This window comes from Quercus lobata, chromosome 2 (genome assembly GCF_001633185.2).
Source record: "Quercus lobata isolate SW786 chromosome 2, ValleyOak3.0 Primary Assembly, whole genome shotgun sequence".
Classification (NCBI taxonomy): Eukaryota; Viridiplantae; Streptophyta; class Magnoliopsida; order Fagales; family Fagaceae; genus Quercus; species Quercus lobata.
Window position 1 is genome coordinate 51410546 of NC_044905.1, and position 22857 is coordinate 51433402.

The 22857-nt window shown below is 32.7% G+C and overlaps 1 protein-coding gene across 2 annotated transcripts; it reads right to left on the reverse strand.

Moving 5' to 3' along the window:
* Positions 1 to 15280: 15280 nt before the first annotated feature.
* On the reverse strand, positions 15281 to 22763 carry LOC115975799 (caffeoylshikimate esterase). Of its 2 annotated transcripts, XM_031096783.1 has the most exons (9): positions 22633 to 22763; positions 22320 to 22504; positions 20819 to 20848; positions 19732 to 19858; positions 19454 to 19600; positions 17071 to 17201; positions 16864 to 17001; positions 16544 to 16642; positions 15281 to 15726 (listed from the first exon to the last, which is right to left on the reverse strand). In XM_031096783.1, the coding sequence occupies exons 1-9, from the start codon at positions 22676 to 22678 to the stop codon at positions 15499 to 15501; spliced, it is 1131 nt and encodes a 376-aa protein (XP_030952643.1). In that variant the 5' UTR covers positions 22679 to 22763; the 3' UTR covers positions 15281 to 15498. The 2 variants fall into 2 exon arrangements, with proteins under 2 accessions (XP_030952643.1, XP_030952642.1); XM_031096782.1 differs by having other exon boundaries at positions 22320 to 22659.
* Between the last annotated feature and the right edge of the window lie 94 nt (positions 22764 to 22857).

The following is a 22857-nucleotide window of genomic DNA, read 5'->3' on the forward strand; positions in this document are numbered from 1 at the left end:
TCCCCTACAATCCTAAACAATATTAGTACAATGGAAGGAGCAAGTGATGTTTCAACATAGAAGATGTTAAATCATGAGTTAGTGAAATTGGATCGCTTTGATGGAACTAATTTCTCTCGATGGAAAGCCAAGATGAAATTCCTACTCACTGCACTGAGACTCTTCTATGTCTTGGACCAAAATTTGATACCTTTTCCTACTGCGAGTGATGAAGACACTGATGAAATAAAGGCACAAAGAAAGAAAAGGGAGGAAGATGAACTGATATGCAGAGGTCACATTCTCAATAATCTTTCGAATCATCTCTATGATCTCTACACTTCAATGAAGTCACCGAAAGAGATTTGGAATGCTTTGGAGGCAAAGTACAAAACTATGAAGATAGGTACAAATAAGTTTATTATTCAAAAGTACTTTGATTATAAAATACTTGATAATATCTCAGTTTTGGATCAAGTGCATGAATTACAAATTTTGGTCAATAAACTCTGTGATTTGTCAATCAATATTCCTGAATCATTCCAAGTGAGTGCAATTATTGCAAAACTCTCACCAAGTTGAAATAATTTTAGGAAGAAACTTCTGCATATGTCATGAGATCTCACTTTAGAACAATTCGAAAAACATCTTCGAATTGAAGAGGAAAGTCGGATTAGAGATGGGACTAATACCGACTCTAAAGTGAATGTGAACAATGTGAGCAATGTTCAAAGTGGGAGTTCAAGTAAGACCAATAAGCACTTAAAAGTGAACAAAAGTGGGAGTAGTTTCAAGAAGAACAGCTCCAAGAATCCCAACAAAGACAAGAAGAACTGGACTTGTTTCCATTGTGGAAAGAAAGGTCATCACATTCACAAATGTAAACTCTTAAAGAATAAGAAAAATGATGAAGAAGGCAATGCCAATAAAACAAATGTCATTAAGAACATTATTGTTGTGGTAAGTGATATATATATATATATATATATTTATATATATACATATATTGATATGATCACTGAAGTTCATATGGCTATAATTACAAATCCTTTTAATTGGTGGTTCGATTCGGGTGCAACGGTGCATGTGTGCAACAACAAGGAACTACTCAAGACTTATGAGGAGTCTTCTGTAGAACAAGAAGTGCTAATGGACAACCATGAAAAAGCAAAGGTTCATGGAAAGGATACCGTTGAAGTCAAAATGAGTTCCAGCAAGATGCTGATTTTGACCAATGTTTTTCATATGCCTGATATTAAGAAGAATCTTGTATTTGCCAATTTATTATATAAAAGTGGTGTAAAAGCTGTACTTGAATCAGACAAGTTAATCTTATCCAAGAATGGGATATTTGTAGGTAAAGGATATGCCACTGATGACACGTACAAACTAAGTATTATTATTAAAGAAGTTTCTGTTTGTGCTTATATTGTTGATTCATCTTATTTGTGGCATACTAGGCTAAGACATTTAAATTTCAAATACTTGAAGTTTATGTCAAAGCATGGTATGATTTCATATGAGCTTGATGATGAAAACAAATGTGAAATTTGTATTCAAGCAAAGATGACAAAGAAACCATTTTCTAAGTCAAATAGAAACTCTAATATGCTTGAACTTGTACATTCAGATGTATGCGAATTGAATGGTGTATTAACTAGAAGAGATAAAAGATACTTCATTACATTCATTGATGATTTCTCTAGATTTACACGTGTATTTGATGAGAAATAAAGATTAATCATTTGAGATGTTCAAACGATATAAAATTGAAGTAGAAAATCAAAATGATAAGAAAATAAAGATACTACGTAGTGATAGAGGTGGTGAGTATTTTCCTAATGATTTTTTTGCATTTTGTGAGGAATGTGGCATAATACACTAAAGCTCAACCCCTTATACACCCCAACAAAATAGTTTGTCTGAAAGAAAAAATAGGACTCTTGTAGATATGGTAAATGCCATGATCTTAAGTGAAAAACTTCCATTTAATTTGTGGAGAGAGGCATTACTTACTGCATGTCATGTGCACCATAGAGTACCTTCCAACAAGATTAAAGTATCTCCATATGAGTTATAGAATGGAAGGAAACCAAACCTTGATTATATCAAAGTGTGGGGGTGTTTATCCTTTTATAGAATTGTTGACCCAAAAAGAACAAAGTTAGGACCAAGAGCTAAGAAAAGTGTGTTTGTAGGTTATGCTGAAAATTCAAAGGCATATAGATTATTAGACTTAAGCTCTAATACAGTTGTAGAATCAAGAAATGTTGAATTTATTGAGGATAAATTCAATAAAGATTCATGGATGCCATGATACCTACTCAAACACAAGAAGGTGACTCTAATCCTAATACTACTTTGGATAGTACTAAAAGTATTGAAAGTGGTTCATCAAGTGAGCAAAGAAAGAGTCAAAGAATAAGAAAAAAAAAAGGACTTTGGTCTAGATTTCATTTCTTATCAAGCTCAATTGTATCTTATTAAAGGTAATAGACAAGTAGTCCTAAACAAAATATTCATAGTGTTTAATACAGATGATGATCCTAAAACATTTGAGGAAGCTATGACTTTTAAAGATTCAGCTTTCTAGAAAGAAGCTGTGAATGATGAGATGGACTCAATATTATCCAATAATACTTGGGTCATATTGGATCTACCTACTGAATCAAAACCAATTGGTTGTAAATGGGTATTTATGAGAAAATATAATACTGATGGGTCAATTCAAACTTTTAAAGCAAGGTTGGTGGCCAAAGGCTTTAAACAAAAGGAAGGAATAGACTACTTTGATAACTATGCACCATTAACTAGGATCACGTCTATTTGAGTGTTGTTAGCATTTGCATCCATATACAAATTGATTGTACATCAAATGGATGTAAAGACAGCTTTCCTAAATGGTGATCTTGATGATGAAGTTTACATGGAATAGCCTGAGGGTTTTGTACTTCCTAGAAATGAAAAGAAAGTTTGAAAATTAGTTAAGTCCTTGTACGGCTTGAAACAAGCTCCAAAATAATGGCATGAAAAGTTTGACTCTATGATTTTGTCGGATAATTTTGTGCACAATGGTGCCAACAAATTTAAGTATTCCAAATTTACAAAAGAATATGGAGTTATTATATGCCTTTATGTGGATGATATGCTTATATTTGGTACAAATATGAAAGGTGTATGTGAAACCAAAAATTATCTATCTTCTATGTTTAAAATGAAAGATTTAAACGAAGTAAATACTATATTGGGAATCAAAATTAAAAGACATAGTGGTGGTTTTGCACTATGTTAATCTCATTATATTGAGAAAGTGTTTCAAAGATTTGAACATCTTAATATAAAGGAAGCAAATGCACTTTTTGATCGAAGCATAAAATTTGGTGAAAACACGGGAAGAGGAATAGCACAGCTCGAGTATGCTAATGCTATAGGAAGCATGATGTATGCTATGTATTGTACAAGACCAAACATATCCTTTGTAGTGGGCAAACTTTTAAGATTTACAAGTAATCCAAGTGTGGATCATTGGAAAGCAATTGGTAGAGTTCTTGGTTATTTAAAGAAAACCATAAATTTGAGACTCTTTTATTCTAAATTTCCAGCTGTGTTGGAAGGTTATTCGGATGTTAGTTGGATTACTTTTGTGAGTAATAATAAATCCACGTCTGGTTGGACATGGGCTCTTGGTGGGGGTGCTATTCTTGGGCATCAAGGAAACAAACATATATTTCTCACTCCACCATGGAATCAGAAAGCCTTGGCAGCAACAGGCAAAGAAGCGGAATGGTTAAGAAATATGTTATTAGACATAGAGTTGTGGCCACAACCAATACCAGTCATTTCCATGTACTGCAATAGTGAAGCCACCTTGGGCAGAGCATACAGTAAAATGTATAATGGAAAGTCTAGACATATGAGTCTAAGACATGATTACATAAGACTATTAATTGAAGTTGGTACCATTTCAATTGTCTATGTAAGGTCAAATAATAATTTGGCAAACCCTTTAACCATAGCGGTGTCTCAAGATTTGGTTGGGGTAACATCCATTGAAATGGGACTAAAACCCTTCTTTAAAGAGAATCTCCAATAGTAGGAACCCAATTTTGAATTGATTTAATCTAAGAGATTTAAAGGGTAATAACAAGCTATTGATACATGGTTAGTAAGAGCATTAAATTTGTGTCTCATTTAGAATGGATTAGTGCAGTCTGTTATGATGAAATAGAAGATGAGTTTTAAAGTCTTAATAAAGATCATGAAGTATAAATGTATGTGTAATAGGGACATAAGAAGGAACTTCACCTTTATAAACATAGAAGTGGTGCCACTTCTAGCAAGAGTAAAAGACTTTCTCTTGTAAATGTTTACCAAACCCGGAAGAGCACAAGGCCATAATAGTGCTAACAACATTGGATTCCTAATTGTGTTGTGGATATTCTCATGTGTGTGTTGTTTCCAATTTCAACACATAAGAGTTTTGGTTTAAGCACCAAGCCACCGTTAACTCTATTGATTTCTTGAGACAATTACACTAAGTAAAGGTTTAAGTTGAAAGACACCTTAATTTATGCATGATAGAATATCAATCAAGTGGGATATATATTATTACAACCTAGTGAGGGATTGTTGTATATATAAGTATATACATGGATAGGTTATAATAATGATATTTGAATTTAGAGAATACTGTTTTATAAAGTGAAAATTCAAGTTCTAGAATATTTTGAGACAAGTTTGCAGTTACCTTTTAGCAACAAGAGTGTGGAGGCAAATATTGTCTAAGGATAACAATTTTGTGCCTCCAAATTATCTATTTTCTATTTTGTGTTTTGTGTTAACTTTGTTTTTTCCATTATTACTTTGTGTTATATCCCCTACACATGAAATATAAGAGAAGAGGCTAAGTATATAGGTAATTAGGCATCATAATTGATTAATTACAAATGCAAATATCCCTGATTATGCTAAAATCAAGGATACAATAACGATCCTTGGTTTTAACTTAATAGGAGGTGAACTAATAAGGAAAATATACACCTGATTTGACTATATATACATTAACACAATTGTCATTTGTCAATATTGTGAAAAATAGAAGATCCTACTCAAGAAAAGTTTGTGAATTTTTAAATTAAATAAATAAATAAAAGAAAAAAAAACAAGGTGATTTATAGCTCAGCTGAGTCAGCTCAGAGACAAAGGCCAGCATGGCAGAGCACTAAAAATAAAGCCAAATTTACCTGACAATGTTTCATGTCCCACTTGCACAGCATTTGTTTGTTTCTTTTTCTTCTTCTTCCTCCTCTTTTCATTTTATGTAATTATTTTTTGGATGGGTTGGAGCTTAACTTACTTTCTTTTTCAAGAACGTATTTTGGCATAGGATAAATTAAATCAGTTGAACCCCACCAAGTGTTCTGCTGTGTGGAGTATTGGGCTTAGAAGGGTTTAACCTCTTTACTGTATGTCCAATTTGTAGAATACATCCTGAATCTATTGATCATGTTCTTTGAGATTGTTGTTTCGTGGCATCTTTTGGAGTAGGATAGGTGTCACACATTGAAAGGCTTCAAAAAACTTCTCTTTTCCAAGAGTCTCTTAGTTTAACTGGCATATATTTGTGTTTCAAACGGAGATATCTAAGTGTCGAATCTTTCACCCCAACTATTGAATTATTAAAAATATAATCTATCCTTATGTTCCTTTTCATAGAATTCACATTCCTTGAAAATTTATCTTTTTTATAAGCGTATGGCAACTCTAGCTAGACTAGCTTCATATATAGAAACCATTTTATTTTCCCAAGTGTGGTAGTAAATCACTCGCAATCCTTGAAACCTGTTTCAAAAGAGAAATTGGGTTGCCAAGGTTCAAAAAGACCCTCTCCCCCACATGTTCTTATTATTGAATTATCAACAACAACAAAAACGTGTCAAGTGCTTCTATGTGGCTTCTAATATCCATCCTAAGTCTAACAGGTTAACCATTCCTTCAAAAATGGTGCAAACCAATATGAATGGCTTTTCCTTTGGTAACTCGGAGCTAGCATATGGGGTGGTGGATTCCTTAAGAACAATGAAGGCAACCGGCTGAGGGGTTTTTCCAGATCAATTGGTTAAGGCACAAGTTTAATGGCGGAACTCTAGGCATTGAAAGATGGATTTAATTACTCTTTATCACTAGAGAGCGAAGTTACAAAACTGCATGTGTAATTTGACGCAGAAATTGTTTGCATGTGAATTTACTCTTATTATTGATTGCAAGAACTTGTTGAAGTGTTTCACTAATAGTAATGTGGATAATGCATGTGTTCTTGGAGTTTAATCAATGTGCGGATTCCTTAGCCAAGATGGGGGAGTCTACAATCTCCTAAATAGCGAAAAATGCTATGGTATTATTGGCACTCCTTATCATCATTGCTTTGTGAAACTTTCCCTATTTTAGATGGATCTTGCATGAAGCCATGAACTCGTAAGTCTAAAAATTACAATTTATAGAGCTACAATTTAACATGGAAAAATGATTATCTACATTCCTTGTCACCTATAATCATGTTCCCTACCTTTTTATCTAGATACAACAAAATGTTAGAAATATCAAGGCTCATGCTCTTAGTAGGCTATGTATAATGAACAATTATCGAATGCAGGTATTTTAAGGAGGAATAACCCTAAACTAATTCTAACTTAGCTGAGATTAGATCCAGTGAAGTTAAGTTATTTACTCTATAAGTACATTGATCTACAATAAGCTCAAATCTTAAAGTTTCTAAAAACATAATTAGAAATTGTTAAGTTGTGAATTCCATAGATGTTTTGTTGGCTTTATTCCATGCCAATTTGTTATAATTTCATGCATATTTTCCTTGTATTTTTGTGTGTTTTAATGTACTTGGGTTGTGTTTAGGGTCGATGAACTCATGATTAACTCGTCAGTGGTTCGTGACTAGCAGCACCTCCAAGTTTGCATGTGAAGAGCACGTGAGAAATTTCGAAAGTCAATTAGAGCTGAAGAAATTGCGTGTGACTCACTAATGCTCTTGGAGAACTCATACTCTTGATCCCAGCCATGCCTCTTTTTCCTCCTCTATAAATACCCACATTTCCCACAAAATTGTAAGCAAAATCGAAGAAAAAACCTTAGAAAAACCATTAGAGAATTAGGAGATTTGAGCCTACAAACTCCTTACAAATTGCCTTAGTTTTTCTCTACTCTCTTCCCTCTCCCATTGCCATACATTGAGAGGAGATTTATCCAAATACAACCAACATATAATTTGAGTGTTGAGAATTTCTTGGAGCATTGGGAATCATTTTAGCTTAAACATTTTCAGCCAGTAAGGCTTGGTGGTGCAACTAGTCGGTGTTGCAGGATCCAAGAAGCTAGTGAAGAAGTATTCGAGAAGTCCATTGGTAACTGGAATTTGGGGGCTCAAGTATAGTGGGTAAATTAGGCTTAGAGGGTCTTTTTGTTATCCTTAAACTCCAACTTATTTATTAGTGAATCGATTTCAGCTTAGTGGGCCATAGAAAGGTTTTTAAGCCAGGTTCTCCTATTTTCTTCTTTGATCACACATTGCGTGTTATCTTTTCTTTGCATCCTCTTTACTTATTGCCCTTTATATTATTGTTTTGCTCAATTATGTTTATCTTTGTAATTGTTGGGTAGTTTTGTTAATTAATTGGCTAATTGCTTTAATTATTTTTAGCCTAAAATTAATTAAGTCATAATTAAAGTTGGGAAACTAAAACAATACTTAGTAATTAGGCTAGTGCACTCTCATAAATGGTTGTCACTGTTATCTATACTCCTATATGTGACAGAGTGTCTCAAACACTGGAATAGAAACTCTTGGTAGGGAATTTGAAAAAGAACAAAAACTAAACTAATGTGAAGAACCCTTTTAGATTTATATAGTACCATTTAGAAGAGTTGCTATATCTTAAGCCACAGTTAATAAAAATTCTTTTCGACTTAAAAATATCATGTCTTGTCTCTTGTGTTTAATCTATACAGCTTTGATGTTGTCAATCACTTATGCCTAAATACGACAAGTTGGACTTATTTCAATCAATTGCGTTAATTACATAGCTTGAGCTTCTCAGCACATGCGTACTAGGCTACTAGCTAGGCATTTTAAAAATATTTTTAAAAAAATGTGGAGGTAGAGAGAGAGAGAGAGAGAGAGAGAGAGAGGGGTTTATCCCTGAGAAAAAAAGAAAGGAGAAATTGAGAGTGAAAAAAAAAAAAAAGAAAAAAAAAAAAGAAGAAGAATGTTGAGAGGATAAGAGTGAACATGTTTGTCAAAAGAAGTGATGATAATGTCATACTTTAATAAGAAACTCGTATGTAACCTGTGTGTATATGATGAATTGTAATGGTGCTATTAATGTTAGCTTGGTTTATAAAACATATAGGATATTAGTTCAATCAGGACATTTGGAATTACTAAAATAGTTTTTTCTTGCAATTTTAATGGTATTGGTTAGGCCAAGTTTCTCATCATACTGCTATTATGTATGTAATTTTGAAAATCACTATTAAATATATACAATATCAATTCATAATCACTGTTCGTGAAATTTTACTAAATATAACACAAAATAAAAGAATAAACTAATCTAATAATATCTCCTAGATTGAATGAGGATAGGTACATAAGATCATTCAATTCAATTATAATTTGTTACGTTCAAGATCTTAGCATACAAAATATTTGAATAGAAACAATATAAAAAAATATGCTCATAGTTCAAAGAAAAAATAACAGCAAAAATCTAAACAATTTAATTTGTATGGAAAGCAAACAAAAGCAAAATTCAATTTTGAATCTAATTAAATTTTCTGTAAGCATTGGTTTTATGTATATATATATATATGATTAGGTTTTTTATGGTTTATTTATAGGGAAATGCTAACGGATGTCTTTAGGGTAATAGTTAATAATCCATTTAAAAAAAAGTTTTTATGGGAAAAGAAAAAAAAAATGTTTTAAAAACTTTTTCCATTTTCCATAAAAATTATGTCAAAACTTTTTTAAAATGGATTGTTAATCATTGCTCTAAGGGTACTCGTTAACATGACTCCTTATTTTCTACATTGAATTAACTCATTTGACAAAAAAATTTAAAAACTTACATTAAACAAGAGTCGTGAGACACGTAGCGCAAAATTAAACTCGAATTGAATTCCAATTTTTACACTAAATTAATTAACTTGACACAAAATTTAAAAACTTAAATTAGATGGAACATGAGACGTAAAATTAGATTCTAATTAAATTCCAATTTGAAATCTAATTGGATTTTCTCTCAGTTTTACCTATTAATATATATATATATATATATATATATATATATATAGATGACACTGATGAAATTTTAGGGACATGACAAATAGTAATGGAGTTTTCTTTATGGCTAAAACTTGTTATACACGTGTGTATACAACTTGAAATCGTGGGTTGAACTCATGTTTTTAATTATAAAACACGTGTGTAACAAACAATACTCTTTCTTTATTAATAACAAAGAGATACAATTCTACAATAAAACACATAGGCTCAGTCAAAATCACTCTCTTTTTATCTAAGTTAAAGCTTAGAGTTCATTCAAAATTAGCTCTTTTTTATGGATAAGATCTTTAGGGTATATTTGGTAATTGGTTTTTCCTCTTAGTTTTTGTTTCCAAAAATAATTTTTTAATTTTTGAAACTAAAAAACCTTTTTGAAAACCCAAAATGCAGGGGCGGCGCTACACTATTCTCAGGGGATTCAAATGAACCCCCTGACTTCCAAAAAAAATTTTTTATAAAAAATATTTTTTTTTTTTAGCTTAATACTATAATTTTTTCTTAAAAATATTTTTGCACACCCTGACTTAAATTTTACACACCCTTATTACAAGTATTTCCAACTCTAAGAATAAAAAGTAAGTGTTTGTGAATAGTGTCACTGTTTTTTATAAATTTATATTATGTGTGTGAATATGTGTAATATTGATTGTGTGTATTACTTTTTATTATAATGTTATTTGTGTGAATTATGATGTGTGTGGATGTTTGTGTGTACAATATAATATAAATTTATATAATTTAATAATTAGGAAATAGAGATGGTTTGTTACATGTGTGTGTATTGTAATCATATTATAATAACTTTTTGTTATAAAGCTAGTAAAATTCAAGAAAAAAAAATCGTAGAATTAGTGATTGTCCAAGCATTTGATTGGTTAAGTAGAACTAGTGTATAAGTTTATGTATGAATGAGTGTAGTTGTGTGTGTCAATAATTAATCCAAAGCCAATGAGTTTAGTTTAGTCATTTAGTTTAAAATATTTCTATAAAAACAATAACAAATAGATAATAAAAACTGCATAAAAATAAAAATGTTAGATAAACTTAACAAAATAAAATGATTTTAGACTCATAACTACCCACATTGGCAATAGATACTTATAATGAACTATCATATAACAATTCAAAATTTGAATACTTATAGAAGGAAATTGTAAAACTTTATGTATTAATTTATTTATTTTTTTTGTCGGTAACTCAATATATTCAAGTTCTTTTTTTATTAAAAAATTTTAATGACCCTCCTAAACAAAATTTCTAGAGCCGCTACTGTCAAAATGGACAGAAAACAAAAATTGTTCTCAAAACTCAATTCGTGAAGGAAACTAAAAATATGCAAAAGACTGTTTTTAGTTTCTAATTTTCAAAAGTCAATGAAAACAAGCATTTAATTTAATGAATCTGTCTTATTTAATAAGTTAGAATTAAAGTTCAAATCCTAATAACAACATATTTTAGTATTTTCTATCTTTTTCTTCAAAAAACTATCTTTTTAATTTCAACTAACCAAACATGTTTTTTATTTCAAAAATACAATAAAATTGTTTTTTCTTTATATTCCCAAAAATAAGTTTTTGAAAATAGAAAATAAAAACTATTAACAAACATAAACTTAGTTTCTCAATAGCGATAAAAATTGGGAGGGCAATTTCTGGCTTGAACCAATAACTGTGAACCACCACTAAAGAAAGTTCCAACTGAAAAAGTTAGGACTAGGTTCTAAGTTCTTGCAACTTTATACATATGTTCCTGTTTAACAAATGCTACCGAAACAATAATTTCAAAACATTCACAATTTGTTGAGGTAATAGATTGTGATCTGTAATTGTAAAGTTGTGATTTACAACTATGTTTTATGTTGGCTTTAATTCCTTGTCAAATTTTATTATAATTTTGTTCAATTGTTTCCCAGTGTTTTTTGTGAGATTTAATGTAAGGGTTGAGTGTAAGAGTTTGGTGAAGATCTATGAAGAAGGTGAATTCGCGATTGGCTCACGACTGACAACCTGCGAAAGGCCACATGAGAATCACATGTTGGAATCTAAACAATCTCATGCCAGGTTGGATTTCGCAAGTCATTTCGCAACTCAAGCCAAGTCGTGAGTGACCCGCAAAACCCACTGCCAGAACTTTTTAAGTGTGCTTTTTCTCATTCATTTACCAATACTATATAAGCCCACATTACCCACGAAATTGTAAGGAGTTTTCCAAGGAACTTTTGAGAGAGAAAACCCTAGCTATACACTTGAGAGTTAGAGATTGTAATCCCATAATCATCTACACTATTTCTCTTAAGTTTTCCTCTACTCTTACCTCTCCATTTACACATCCTTGAGAGGTTCTTAATCCAAACACTTATCTTACCCAATCTGAGTGTTGAGAGAAGTTTTGGTACATGTGGGAAGTATTGGAGGAAGCCATTGGTTGGTGGATGCAATTTGGAGCTAATCGCGGGATCCGGATAACTAGTGAAGACATTGGCTCCGTGAAGCCAGTTGGTAGTTGGAACTTGGAGGGTTCAAGTACGTTGGGTAGTGTAGACCTCGCATTTTGTACCCCTTACGACTCAGGCCCCTGTTCCCCAATGATGCTCAAACTAAAATGCCCAAGGCCAGTTTTAAGCCCAATCAGATATCAAATTAACTTGAGGAGTATTAAAATGGAAAATATAACCTTTTAAATGAGTAAAAAATATATTTTTGGAAATAGAATGACCAAAATGGCCCTTGGCCTATGTACTTGGGTCATGTCCTGCGTAAGCGGGAGCATGCGTACCCAGGCACATTTTTACGTATGCAATTAAGGTTTCAGAAGCATAAGAAATGCAAATTTTCTGCAATAATGGCTGAGGTTTGGAATGAATTCCACATCATCTGGAAGCCGTTTCAAACCCCATTTTCTCAACTATAAAAAGCCTTATATGATACATTTTCAAAACATACAAAATTCCCACAGGAAAAACCCAAGATTCACTAGAAAATAGTGAATGAAAATGGAATTTTTCACAAAACACCCTTAAGTCAATTTTATTTGATTAGGACCTTTTATGGCCCCAATCCTTTTAGTTTAACATTGCTAATCACTTTCTTATTTGTTAGTGAATAGATTTGACTGAGGGAAACAGTCAAAAATCAAGCCTAGGGGCTTTTTGCTTTAAGGTATTCTTTCTAGCTTTCTTTTATTTTTTGTCTTTCTTTTCTTGTTTTAATCTTGTTTTCGGTTTGGTTTATGTTTATGCATGTTTGCTTAGGTTCTAAGCATGCTAGGGTGTTAGAATTAGGTTTTTCTTGTTTGTGCTCTGTTTTCTACGTTTTTAGATTTTCTGAGCAAGGACTTGCGTACGCATAATCTTGCCTGCACACACAGGCTTGATTATGCGTATGCAATCCTATTCTAGCATGCATGATATCGTTGCCCAAAAACCCCAAATTTTTGTTTGTTTTTGTTTCTGCCTTCACATGTTTGTTCTGTTTAGCCTCTTTTTCACATGTTTTAGGCTTTATAGGTTCCTGTTTACCTCTTTCACATGCTTGTTTGTTATCACATGTTTAGATTAGGATTTGTTTTGTTTCCTTGCTTTGATGCCATGCCATTCATTCACATTTCTATGCATTGATGCCATAGGTGCTCTGTTGCTGCAAGGTAAGTAAAGGGTAAGTCATACATTAGAAACGTCCATGCATTTACGTTTTGGGTTTATTTTGATTGATATGATGAAACATGCTTAGATGTATGATTAGGGTTTCTAACGTGTTAATGCTTTGTTTTTTTTATTGTTTGATGATATGCTTGTTGCCATATTTAGGGTTGCTACCTTGTTTAGATGTATGATAGGGTTTTCGCATGTTAGATGAGTGTAAGGGTTTCTTTTGTGTGTTTGGCTCTCTTTTGCTTTGTGGATAGATAAGTATGCTTGTTTAGGGTTAAAGATGTCATGTTGTTTGTTAGATGCATGTTATTGTGTGTGTGTGTGAGTCTAGAATACAAGTATTTAAATACTTTTTTATAGAGTTAAGACATAAGACGCAATGATGGGAGGCCAACCTTAGGTTGGGCAATCTTGGGTGCCTAACACCTTCCCAAGAGCGTACCTAAACTCCAAACTCATACTCTGGTAGTAAGATCAAAGGTCCTTCCTCGAGAGGACACTATATATATGGTTCCTAGACCATTGCAAAAACTAAGTGGTGACTCCCCCCTTGTGTCCACAAGTAGATTAGATTTAGAAGGTCTTTTTTATATTTGTGTACTCTAACTTTATTCACTAGTGGATAGATTTCAACTTGGAGGGCCACGGAGAGGTTTTTCGCCGAGTTCTTTAGTTTCCTCTTCAATAACACGTCTCAGTGTTATCTTGTATTTACATCTCTCTTCTCTTACTCTTTAAGTTTTATTATTGTTGTTTTTTGCTTGTGGTTATGGCTTAGAGAGTAGTTTCAGTTATTGCATATCATTTACTCTTGTTCTGCACTTAGATAAGTTAGAGTAAAAACAATTTAGCCGTAAGTTTAAAATTGGGGGTCTAAACACGTTATAGTGTTTCACGCTATTTGAGCTTTCAGTGATACATTACCTTTACACTGAACTACCATTAACATCACTTTTATAATACACCAATCGCAAACTGTCACCTTGACGATTGTGAAATTTGATGTGAAATTGGTTGGTGCCCTTAGACTTATTACTGGTCTCATTAGGTAGTGGCTCCTAAAGAAGTTGATAGAATGGAATAAGTCATTTAGAGGACCTAATCCCCACCCAAACTTGAGAAGTAAATTAACCAAATCAAACAATGTATTGCCTGAAAAAGTGAGAAGCAGTCACAGTTACACACAAAATTGGTTTGAAAATCTCACACACCATGTTACTTTTTTTTTTTTTTTCTTTTTTTGCATCATAATAAGGATTAGGACCACCTCTTTCTGGTTCTAATCGTTTTCAAAAAATTGAGAGAAACCTTATAAGAGAATCATAGCCAATATGCCACTATCTTGTTCATCGTATTAAATTAGTAGTCACAAGTCCAAAATACTAAATACTTATGAGCATTGATTATATTGGTTAAGTTCAAATAAGTTGGCGCCCACTCAACCTATGGAATGGTTCGTCTTCGTCAACCCTTCCTATTTCAATGAAGACTTTCTCAAACATAAACAATTAAAAGGAATTATGATTTGGAATTAAGGCATGTAATGCTTGGTCTTCTCTATATGGTACCAAGCTTTCATGGTTCAAGATGGAGTCACAACTTACAGCCAGGGTTGGACTAGTATTGCACAGCTTGATTTTCAAAGTCAAAATTAACGTTTGCCTCTCTAGTATGGTACCAAGCTTTCATGGTTCAAGATGGAGCCACAACTTACAGCAAGGGCTGGACTAGTATTGCACAGCTTGATTGTCAAAGTCAAAATTAACGTTTGCCTCTCTAGTATAGTTCTTCATGGCATAGCCAAAAGCTACATCAACAAAACACTAAACTCTACTTCTCTGCATACTGTATTTATTCAAGATGTATTTATTTTATTAAAATTCTCTCTCCAACTAGTAGACTTGCCAAACACTACTTTAACTGTGTTAGCTTTTTCTTCTTCTTTTTTAAGTATCGTGGGCAAGTATCTAATATATCTCATTCATTCTTCTTGATTCACAATCATCAAAATTTTAGTTGGACTTGATTATTCCAACCATTTGATTGCAAGAATTACGCTAAATTTTCCATTTCAAAATCAATTTGTCTTCAAGATCACCCAGTGAGTTCATCTTAATAAGAAGGGAGTTTTAACATTTTTCTTTTCCTTCCATCACTTTCCAGGGAAATCTTCCACCATATATGTAGCAGAAGAAATGGTAATTAAAACAACAGCTAAATTTAAAAATTAATCATCTCATTTCACCACTTGCCAATAAAAAGAGAAATTCAAGATCCAAAAGACCAGCCCATTCTAATACACAAGATAAATTTTTGTATCAAATTGCTATAAATTTACCCAAATTGTCTGCATTAGTACAGTTATTAATTTTCAAAATGCAATGGACTAGACACCTAGACAGCATTGCTTGTACATGCAACAGAAGCCTTTTTCTTTTTCAATGATTATCAAGCTTCCTCAAAAAAATAAAACTAAATTTGCAACAAAAAAAAAATGTAAGGAGACACATGATCACTGGGAAGTATTTTTTATACAGTGCTCATCAAGCCAAGAAATTATATCATTAAAAACTTGAATTATCATTTCATCTGGCTCACCCTCAAGAAGAGAATGGCAGGCATCCTTATAAAGGTTAAGCTTCTTGTCTGAACTTCTTGCTTTCTCGTACAAGGCCTTGCTCACAGACGGATCAGTTACAATATCTGCCTCTCCATGCAAGATCAATAACGGCAAAGAGACCTGTAATTATGGTAATTATGAGTCTAAATATAATTATAGTTCCAAATACTTTTCATAAAACTATTCTAATGTTGACAGAAAAATCCAGGTAAAACAAACTACTTCTCAAATAAACCCAAAGTCATATTTGCCAACATGTAATCTAGTGATTTTTTTTTCTCTGGTAAATTGCTTGTTCCTATAACTCAGATCTGTAGGACTTCCTCATGAAGTGCATTTAAAGACAAAGATCTTGAAAAAGCATACACTATCTTGCTCTATATAATCCCATTTGCACCAGATGAATATACCATGAGATATATAAAGTGTAGCCTATGCAAGACTTCAGACTTGGTAACTTATCCTCATGTCAGTTGATGGAATGTTAAAGAGGATGGAATCAGTCAACCAAATTAGGCAAACTGACATTTTAAACTTCAGAATGGTATAGCGAATTGGAAATTAACTAATTTCTATGCTTTGAATAGGTTAAGCTTTTATAAATAGTGAGTGTCCTCTTTTATTGGACATTTATATATTTAAATCTTATTTGGAATGAATCCAGGAAATTTCAGAGAGGCCACGAATAATGTAACAGCTTTAATTTATAACAGATTTCAGCCAGCTAGATAGGCCCCTAAAGAAAACTGATAAGATATTTAATGCATGCAGAAAGAAAGATAAGGAAATAATGACTGTTAAAACTCAAAAGTATTGGGAAAAGAGGCACACAGAACAGACTGATTAGGATCCATTCTGAGCAGATGTTGAAGACAAAGGCACAGTTAATTCAACTTTCTGATAAATGTAACAGAGAGAAGTCAGGGAATGAGCATACATCTTCCAATCGATGTTCTATCTCTTGAGTGGTTTTGAGCATCTCCACTGCAGTACGCAAGCGAGGTTTATCCTTGTAAGCAATAATGTTATAAGCTGTCTGCATTTAGAGAAATATTAAAAACATTTTAGCTAAAAGCGTCCATTGTAAGAACAGGTGGACTAGTACAAAAAGGCAGTTAACATTTCACTGAGAATAAGATGCCCACATTACAGAGAACTGAAGCAATCAACATCATTAGTCTTTGCTAAAAGCATACAACATAAACATCTTATATTTTAAATCCATGGAATTATCTAATTGCATAAAAAGAGACAAACCAGCTCTCTATATTTCACGTCTCTAAATGCTGCTTCAGCCAAATCCTTTTGTGGAACTAACTTAATTGTGGGAAGAAAATTAGCCACACCAATCAGGATTTGCTTGAGTAACCATGGGGGTACCATGTTATCTGCAATCTAAACAAAACAATTTCAGTTAATATAAGGTCAACTAAAACGGTTTCTAACTTAGGTTCAGAGGAGTACTTTGCACATAGGCGCAACAAGAACAGCACCATCCCATTCATTAGGTTGTTTTAGGTGCATTTTCAAAGCTACAGCTCCACCCAAAGACTGACCAAAGAGGAAGCTTGGGATAGTACAGAATTCAGGGCTCTCTGCAATTCAAATTTAACCAAATAATGTGAACAAGCTAGTATATGACACCATTTTCATTTTGATACTTTCACAGGAGAAAATAAATATGTTAAGTACAATATGATAAGTTATATACAGATCATTTAGTGAGAAATTTTACATAATGTATTTAATAACAAATTCTGAGAAAGAGAGATTAACACAAGATGCAAAGTCATCAAATGTCATGGTTTCAGTGATTGCAATAGATGATACTCTTGCTTCCAAATGAGCAAATCAATGGCTTGTCAGACTTGCAGTAAATGACACTGTCAACTTTGTTTGATTAGCAAATGACACTGTCAACTTTAAAATCCAGTTGTTTCTCCTACACCATATAAGCAAAGAAAGCTATCAAGGAGAACTGCCTAGCTTATGCCTGCCACATCAAAGGAATTATTCCATATGGAGGAAGAAAATTCACAACACAAAAACAAGTTTAATCAAATTTAGCCTCTCTTTAAGAACAGTGTGCACATGGGAAAAGAAATTTTGAAACATATTTATAATATAAGCCCTGTAATTAGTCATAAATTAAAGTTCATGCAAGTGCATTTTGATCTAGAGGAACTCTAGAACAGAAAATCTATTCACAGAAAATACACTCTTTAGAGGTCAATATGGTTTGAGCATCTAGCCTCTAAGAGATATATATGTGAGGGATCCACTTGGGTTGAAACTTAGAAGAAATAAAATCCAAAGTTATAAAGGGGAAAAAAATTCAAAAACTTTCAACTAATTCAACTGGATGAAGAATTTTTTAATTATTAAGATCTCATAATAGAAAATAATTCTTTAAATTACCATCATGGTTGGGGAGCAAAGGAAGCTAAACCAGCCAAGAGAAAATTCAAAGAAACATTGCAGCAAAGAGTCAAAAAAGTAGATTGAAAACTGGCAGCCAAGAACAGCCATTCTGCACACGGTTATTAAGAAATTAAGTTTTGTCATGATAACCAACATTCAAAGGCATTAGGAACAAAAGGTAAACCCCTTACAATTTCTTTCCAAATTTCCAATATAGCTAAATGTGTTTCCCTATTTGCAGATTTTGACTCTTTGGCAATAGAGTGATTTCAACTTTGCTTCTAATTACAAACAGTATACCACAAGCTACAGGGATTGCTTTGAAATCTCAACAGCAATTTTCATTAAGGCCACGTGAAAAACTATATTTATTTTGTTGATAAATAACAAAATTTATAGATGTAAGAACCCAAGTACGCATGAAAAACTCTTACCAAGGATGAAAATCGATGAGTCTACAAGAAGCTAAGCAGGAGGTCTACTGGTATATTCCTATGATTTGAAGAATACTTATGCCCAGAAAAGGATGTCCTACACTTGAAAGCACAACACTTTTTTTTTTTTGATAAGTAATAAAGATTTATTGATATCAAAAAAGAGACACCCAGGTACACAGGGAGTATATAGGGGTGTGCATATCAAATACAAAAGTTACATAAATCAAGTAAATCCAAAATTGAAGAAAAGGGTTGGTTTCTCCACACTGAGAACCAGTCCAATAAGGTTCTAAAAAATAATAACTTGAGATAAAGCATAGAACACTCACTATCTTCAAAGCACCTACTATTTCTTTCCTTCCAAATACACCACATCAAACAATGAGACATAAAAGAAACTGTCTTCTTCTAAAATAAAAGCATGGAGGACTGCTAAGCATATTCATGTCAAAATTTACACATACTTTGGTGACTGTTTTACTAGCAATTTTCTTCCACAAACTAAAAAACAAATATATGTGTGAGCATGTGTTTCAGTGTTTGTGCATGTGGGAGCATGTGTTTAGTGCTTGCTATTTGTCTTATAGTACATTTCATAAGACAAATATGTAGCCATGACTCCATTATTTTTGTTTCTGGGAGTAGCTACACCAGACAGATTGTGCTTACAATGAAGGATGACACCCATGTCGACAGAGTACAGCTAAAGGGGGAGAAAAACAACAAGCAGTCACTGAAATGCAATAATGTACTTCCTAGAAACCTTAAAAAAAACACTCATTGAGAAGACAAAGAAATTAAACAGCTTTCCATGTAGGTAAACAGTAAACCTAGTAATATTATTTCTCTACAAAATTACTTACTTAAAAAAAAAAAAAAAAATCTTTCACTACAAGATAAAAGAAAGGAAAAAAGAACGTCACTATTTAAGGTTGTTGCAGAAAGGTTCAACAAAAATGACATGATAGTGTGAAACACGTTAGCTTTACCTTTGATTTTGGAGTATTGCTCAATTACATCATCAACAAGCATGTCAAAGCTGGGGATATAGCAGTGGAGACCTTCTGAAAGACCGAATCCTGGGTAATCCATTGCAAAAACTCCATATCCAGATGATACCAATTTTCTTGCAATTCCTGTTAAGAATGCCATTACCACATCAATAACTAAGTTCCATTATCACAAGTTGGTCACTACAACTACTTACATGAGCTAATTGTCTTCAGTTTATTCAACCAAAAAGAAAAAAGAAAACAAAGCTCCATGCCTTCACAGAAAAATGTGCAGGTATCTCCATAACCATGACAATAGTACACCATTGCTTTGGGGTGAGAGGTGGCTGGAAGCCAACTTTTTGAGAAAATTTTCAATCCTCTAGTGTTCACTTCATATGACTGTACAAGAATAACAAATTATCATCCTTAATGAAAAAGGATAGAAATATATACACTGTAAATAAAACTATACAGATCAAGACACGAATTAAAAACAATTTACAGTAGCATTATAAATGACAATTTGTAAGAAACCTCTTTCACTGCCACCTAAGAAGGATTAAATGACGACTTAAAAAACAATGGAGAGGGGCGAAATCACTTTCCAATTTCCGTGATTTTTAAGATAAATTCAAGTTTCCTGTGGTTATTAATTAGTTTGTAGATAACTTTGGCACCTTTAACAGCTAGTAATAAATTAATAAAAGTAAATTGCTGAGTGAAAAAATATATTTTCACGAGAACTAAGTTTTAGCATCTAAAGTGATCAACAGGAATGAAGCTGCACTGCCCCAATCTAACAGGAAAGAAGACGCCCCATTTAAGGATAAGAAGAGAGTCAAGGACTCTAATGTTTCTCTTAATTGCAATTTGAGCTAGAATGAATGTTGGAGATCATTTATACTCAAATGACAGTTTTTAGAAAACCCTCCCCTTCCCCCGCTTCACCCGTGCAGGGGACAAGGAAAAAGCAATGGTTTTCTGAACATATAATAAGCGTTTTTAAGCTGCATAAGCAAAAAAATTTCCACAACTGGCAGCTGGAGTTTTAAGAACAGGTGCATTTCACATCACCCTTTCTCCACTGCAACAAAACTCAGCCCATTAACATTACCGTAGCATTTAAGCAAATCATATCAACAAAGGCTTGCCAATGGGAAGTTCTCAAGTTGCACTTATGAGATGTAAATTATGTAATGACATTGTTTGTTCGCTTCAGATACCATAAGTAAAACAAAACATTCAACTTATGACGCATTAAGCAACTCCATTTCACACATCAAAGCCTCCCTAGAAATAAAATTTGACCAAAAAGAAACAGATTTCATAGATGAAAAATCTTGATTCTAAAGTTCTTACCTCCTTCATTTTTACTCCATCAGATGGTATCTGCAACACAAAAAAATAAAGTAATCAATATTACCCATTAAAAAATTGAATGAGGGTAAACAGTACACTAAAGTTTGTTTATCAGCCCATACCCATTAGCCATAGTCTCCAGGATAGAATGGTCTGTCCCAAATATTTGTTAGAGTAAATTGATGCATTTTAAAATGTGTTACAGGCACAAAAAATGCATGAAGTTCATTGTGTGTGCGTGTGTGGATTTGCAATGGAAAGAATGAAGCAATTTGAAAATAGCTAGTAATTACAAATGAATTCCACCAAAAACTAATTGCCATAAAAAACAAAAGCAATTTCCTGAATAGTCTTAATACTGAATTCCCTTTCAGCTATTATCCCTCAGTTGCCATTATGGACAATGAATCACACAGCTTTAGGAACTTCCAATCACAAAAATCATCAATTTTACCATTAAATAAACCAATTCAACTTTTAATTTCAGTTAACCTCCCCAAAGAGTAGAGGCACACAAAAAGACACAAATACATAGACAACCAGACAATAGAGATAAAACACAAATTGACTCATTAATGCAGTAAACAAATAAAATTCAAAAGTAAATTTGTATATTTGTATAAGAATACTAATTAAATTATATAAAAAAGACAGTTTCAAACCACAACTATCTTAAGTTCATCTTTTCTAGAAGGTGAATGCAAGTGGTTTCACATAGAATAATAAAAGACATGCGTAATTGATTCACCAATTCAACAAACCAAAGCAATTGAAAGACAATTTGAAAGCAATAACTTCAACAAAAGATAGCTTGAACCATTGGATTCATTAAAGCAACAAACCAATTCAAACACACACACACACACACACACACACATATATATGCATTGAATCAGGCTGCACAATTTCATTCAATAAAACAATAAAAGAACACACCCAAGCTCACACATGTATATGAGTTAACTCGAACAGTTAGACCATTTTATTCACTCTAAAGCAATAAACCCTCACACACACAGACAAATATGGTTTCAAAGAAGGGTGTTTGGCATGTCATTGAACCGGCCCAGATAACAACAACATAACCGGTTAAAACTGTTTTCACTATAGTAACTTGTAAAAAAAAAAAAAAAATTACCAGCTGAAAATTGGACTCAAATATATTCCTAATGCCAGTTTTAAATTTTACATTCACACAGACACATACATAGAAGAATTCTACCATACAAATTTACATAATTATTATAAAATACATATTAAATAAAACAATATCCAATGTTAACTGTTAAGATTAAGTATACATATTAAATAACATCATAGAATGACCCAACATATATATACACATAAACCGGATACAGAAATAAAAGTAGTTTTAAAATATTGAACTCGTTTTTACTTTGTATTCAGCCATGTATATCAGAACTGAAACATTTCAATAATATAACAAACGCCCAGTTTTGAGAGTAAACCAATGGAACAGAAAAACGAAAAAAGAAGAAACCTTGAACAAGATGTGATCAATCCGAAGCTGAATACCCTTGAAGGCCTCACGAGCGCGCATTCTGGCTGGTACTTGGTCCATGTTAGCTTCCAAAATCTTCTGCAACTCTTCATTAACCCCAGCCAACTTCACCACTGGCGCCATCACCTCTCTCCTTCTTCTTCTTCTTCTTCTACTCCTCAATTCTACAAAACCCACTTTCTTAAAACACAAACCAATAACAACAATAATAATAGAAAATGCAACAGTTTTTGAAAACATAAAACAGTTCTAGAGTTTATTGACTGTTCTTTTTTTAATATTGTATGACTACCGTCAAATGTGCGGTGAGTGTAGAACTTTCCGGGGTTCAAAGCCATGTTGTGGGCTTTTATTTTTATTCTTATTCTATAACTTTTATTATGATTTTGGCCCCTTGCTTTTTTTTTTTTTTTTTAAATCAGAGAGAGATAATGAGATCTGACTGACTTTTTTACTAATAAAAATGGATAATGTGTTGGAGTGCGATCTTAGCGGAGGAAGCTTTCAACTTTTTAAT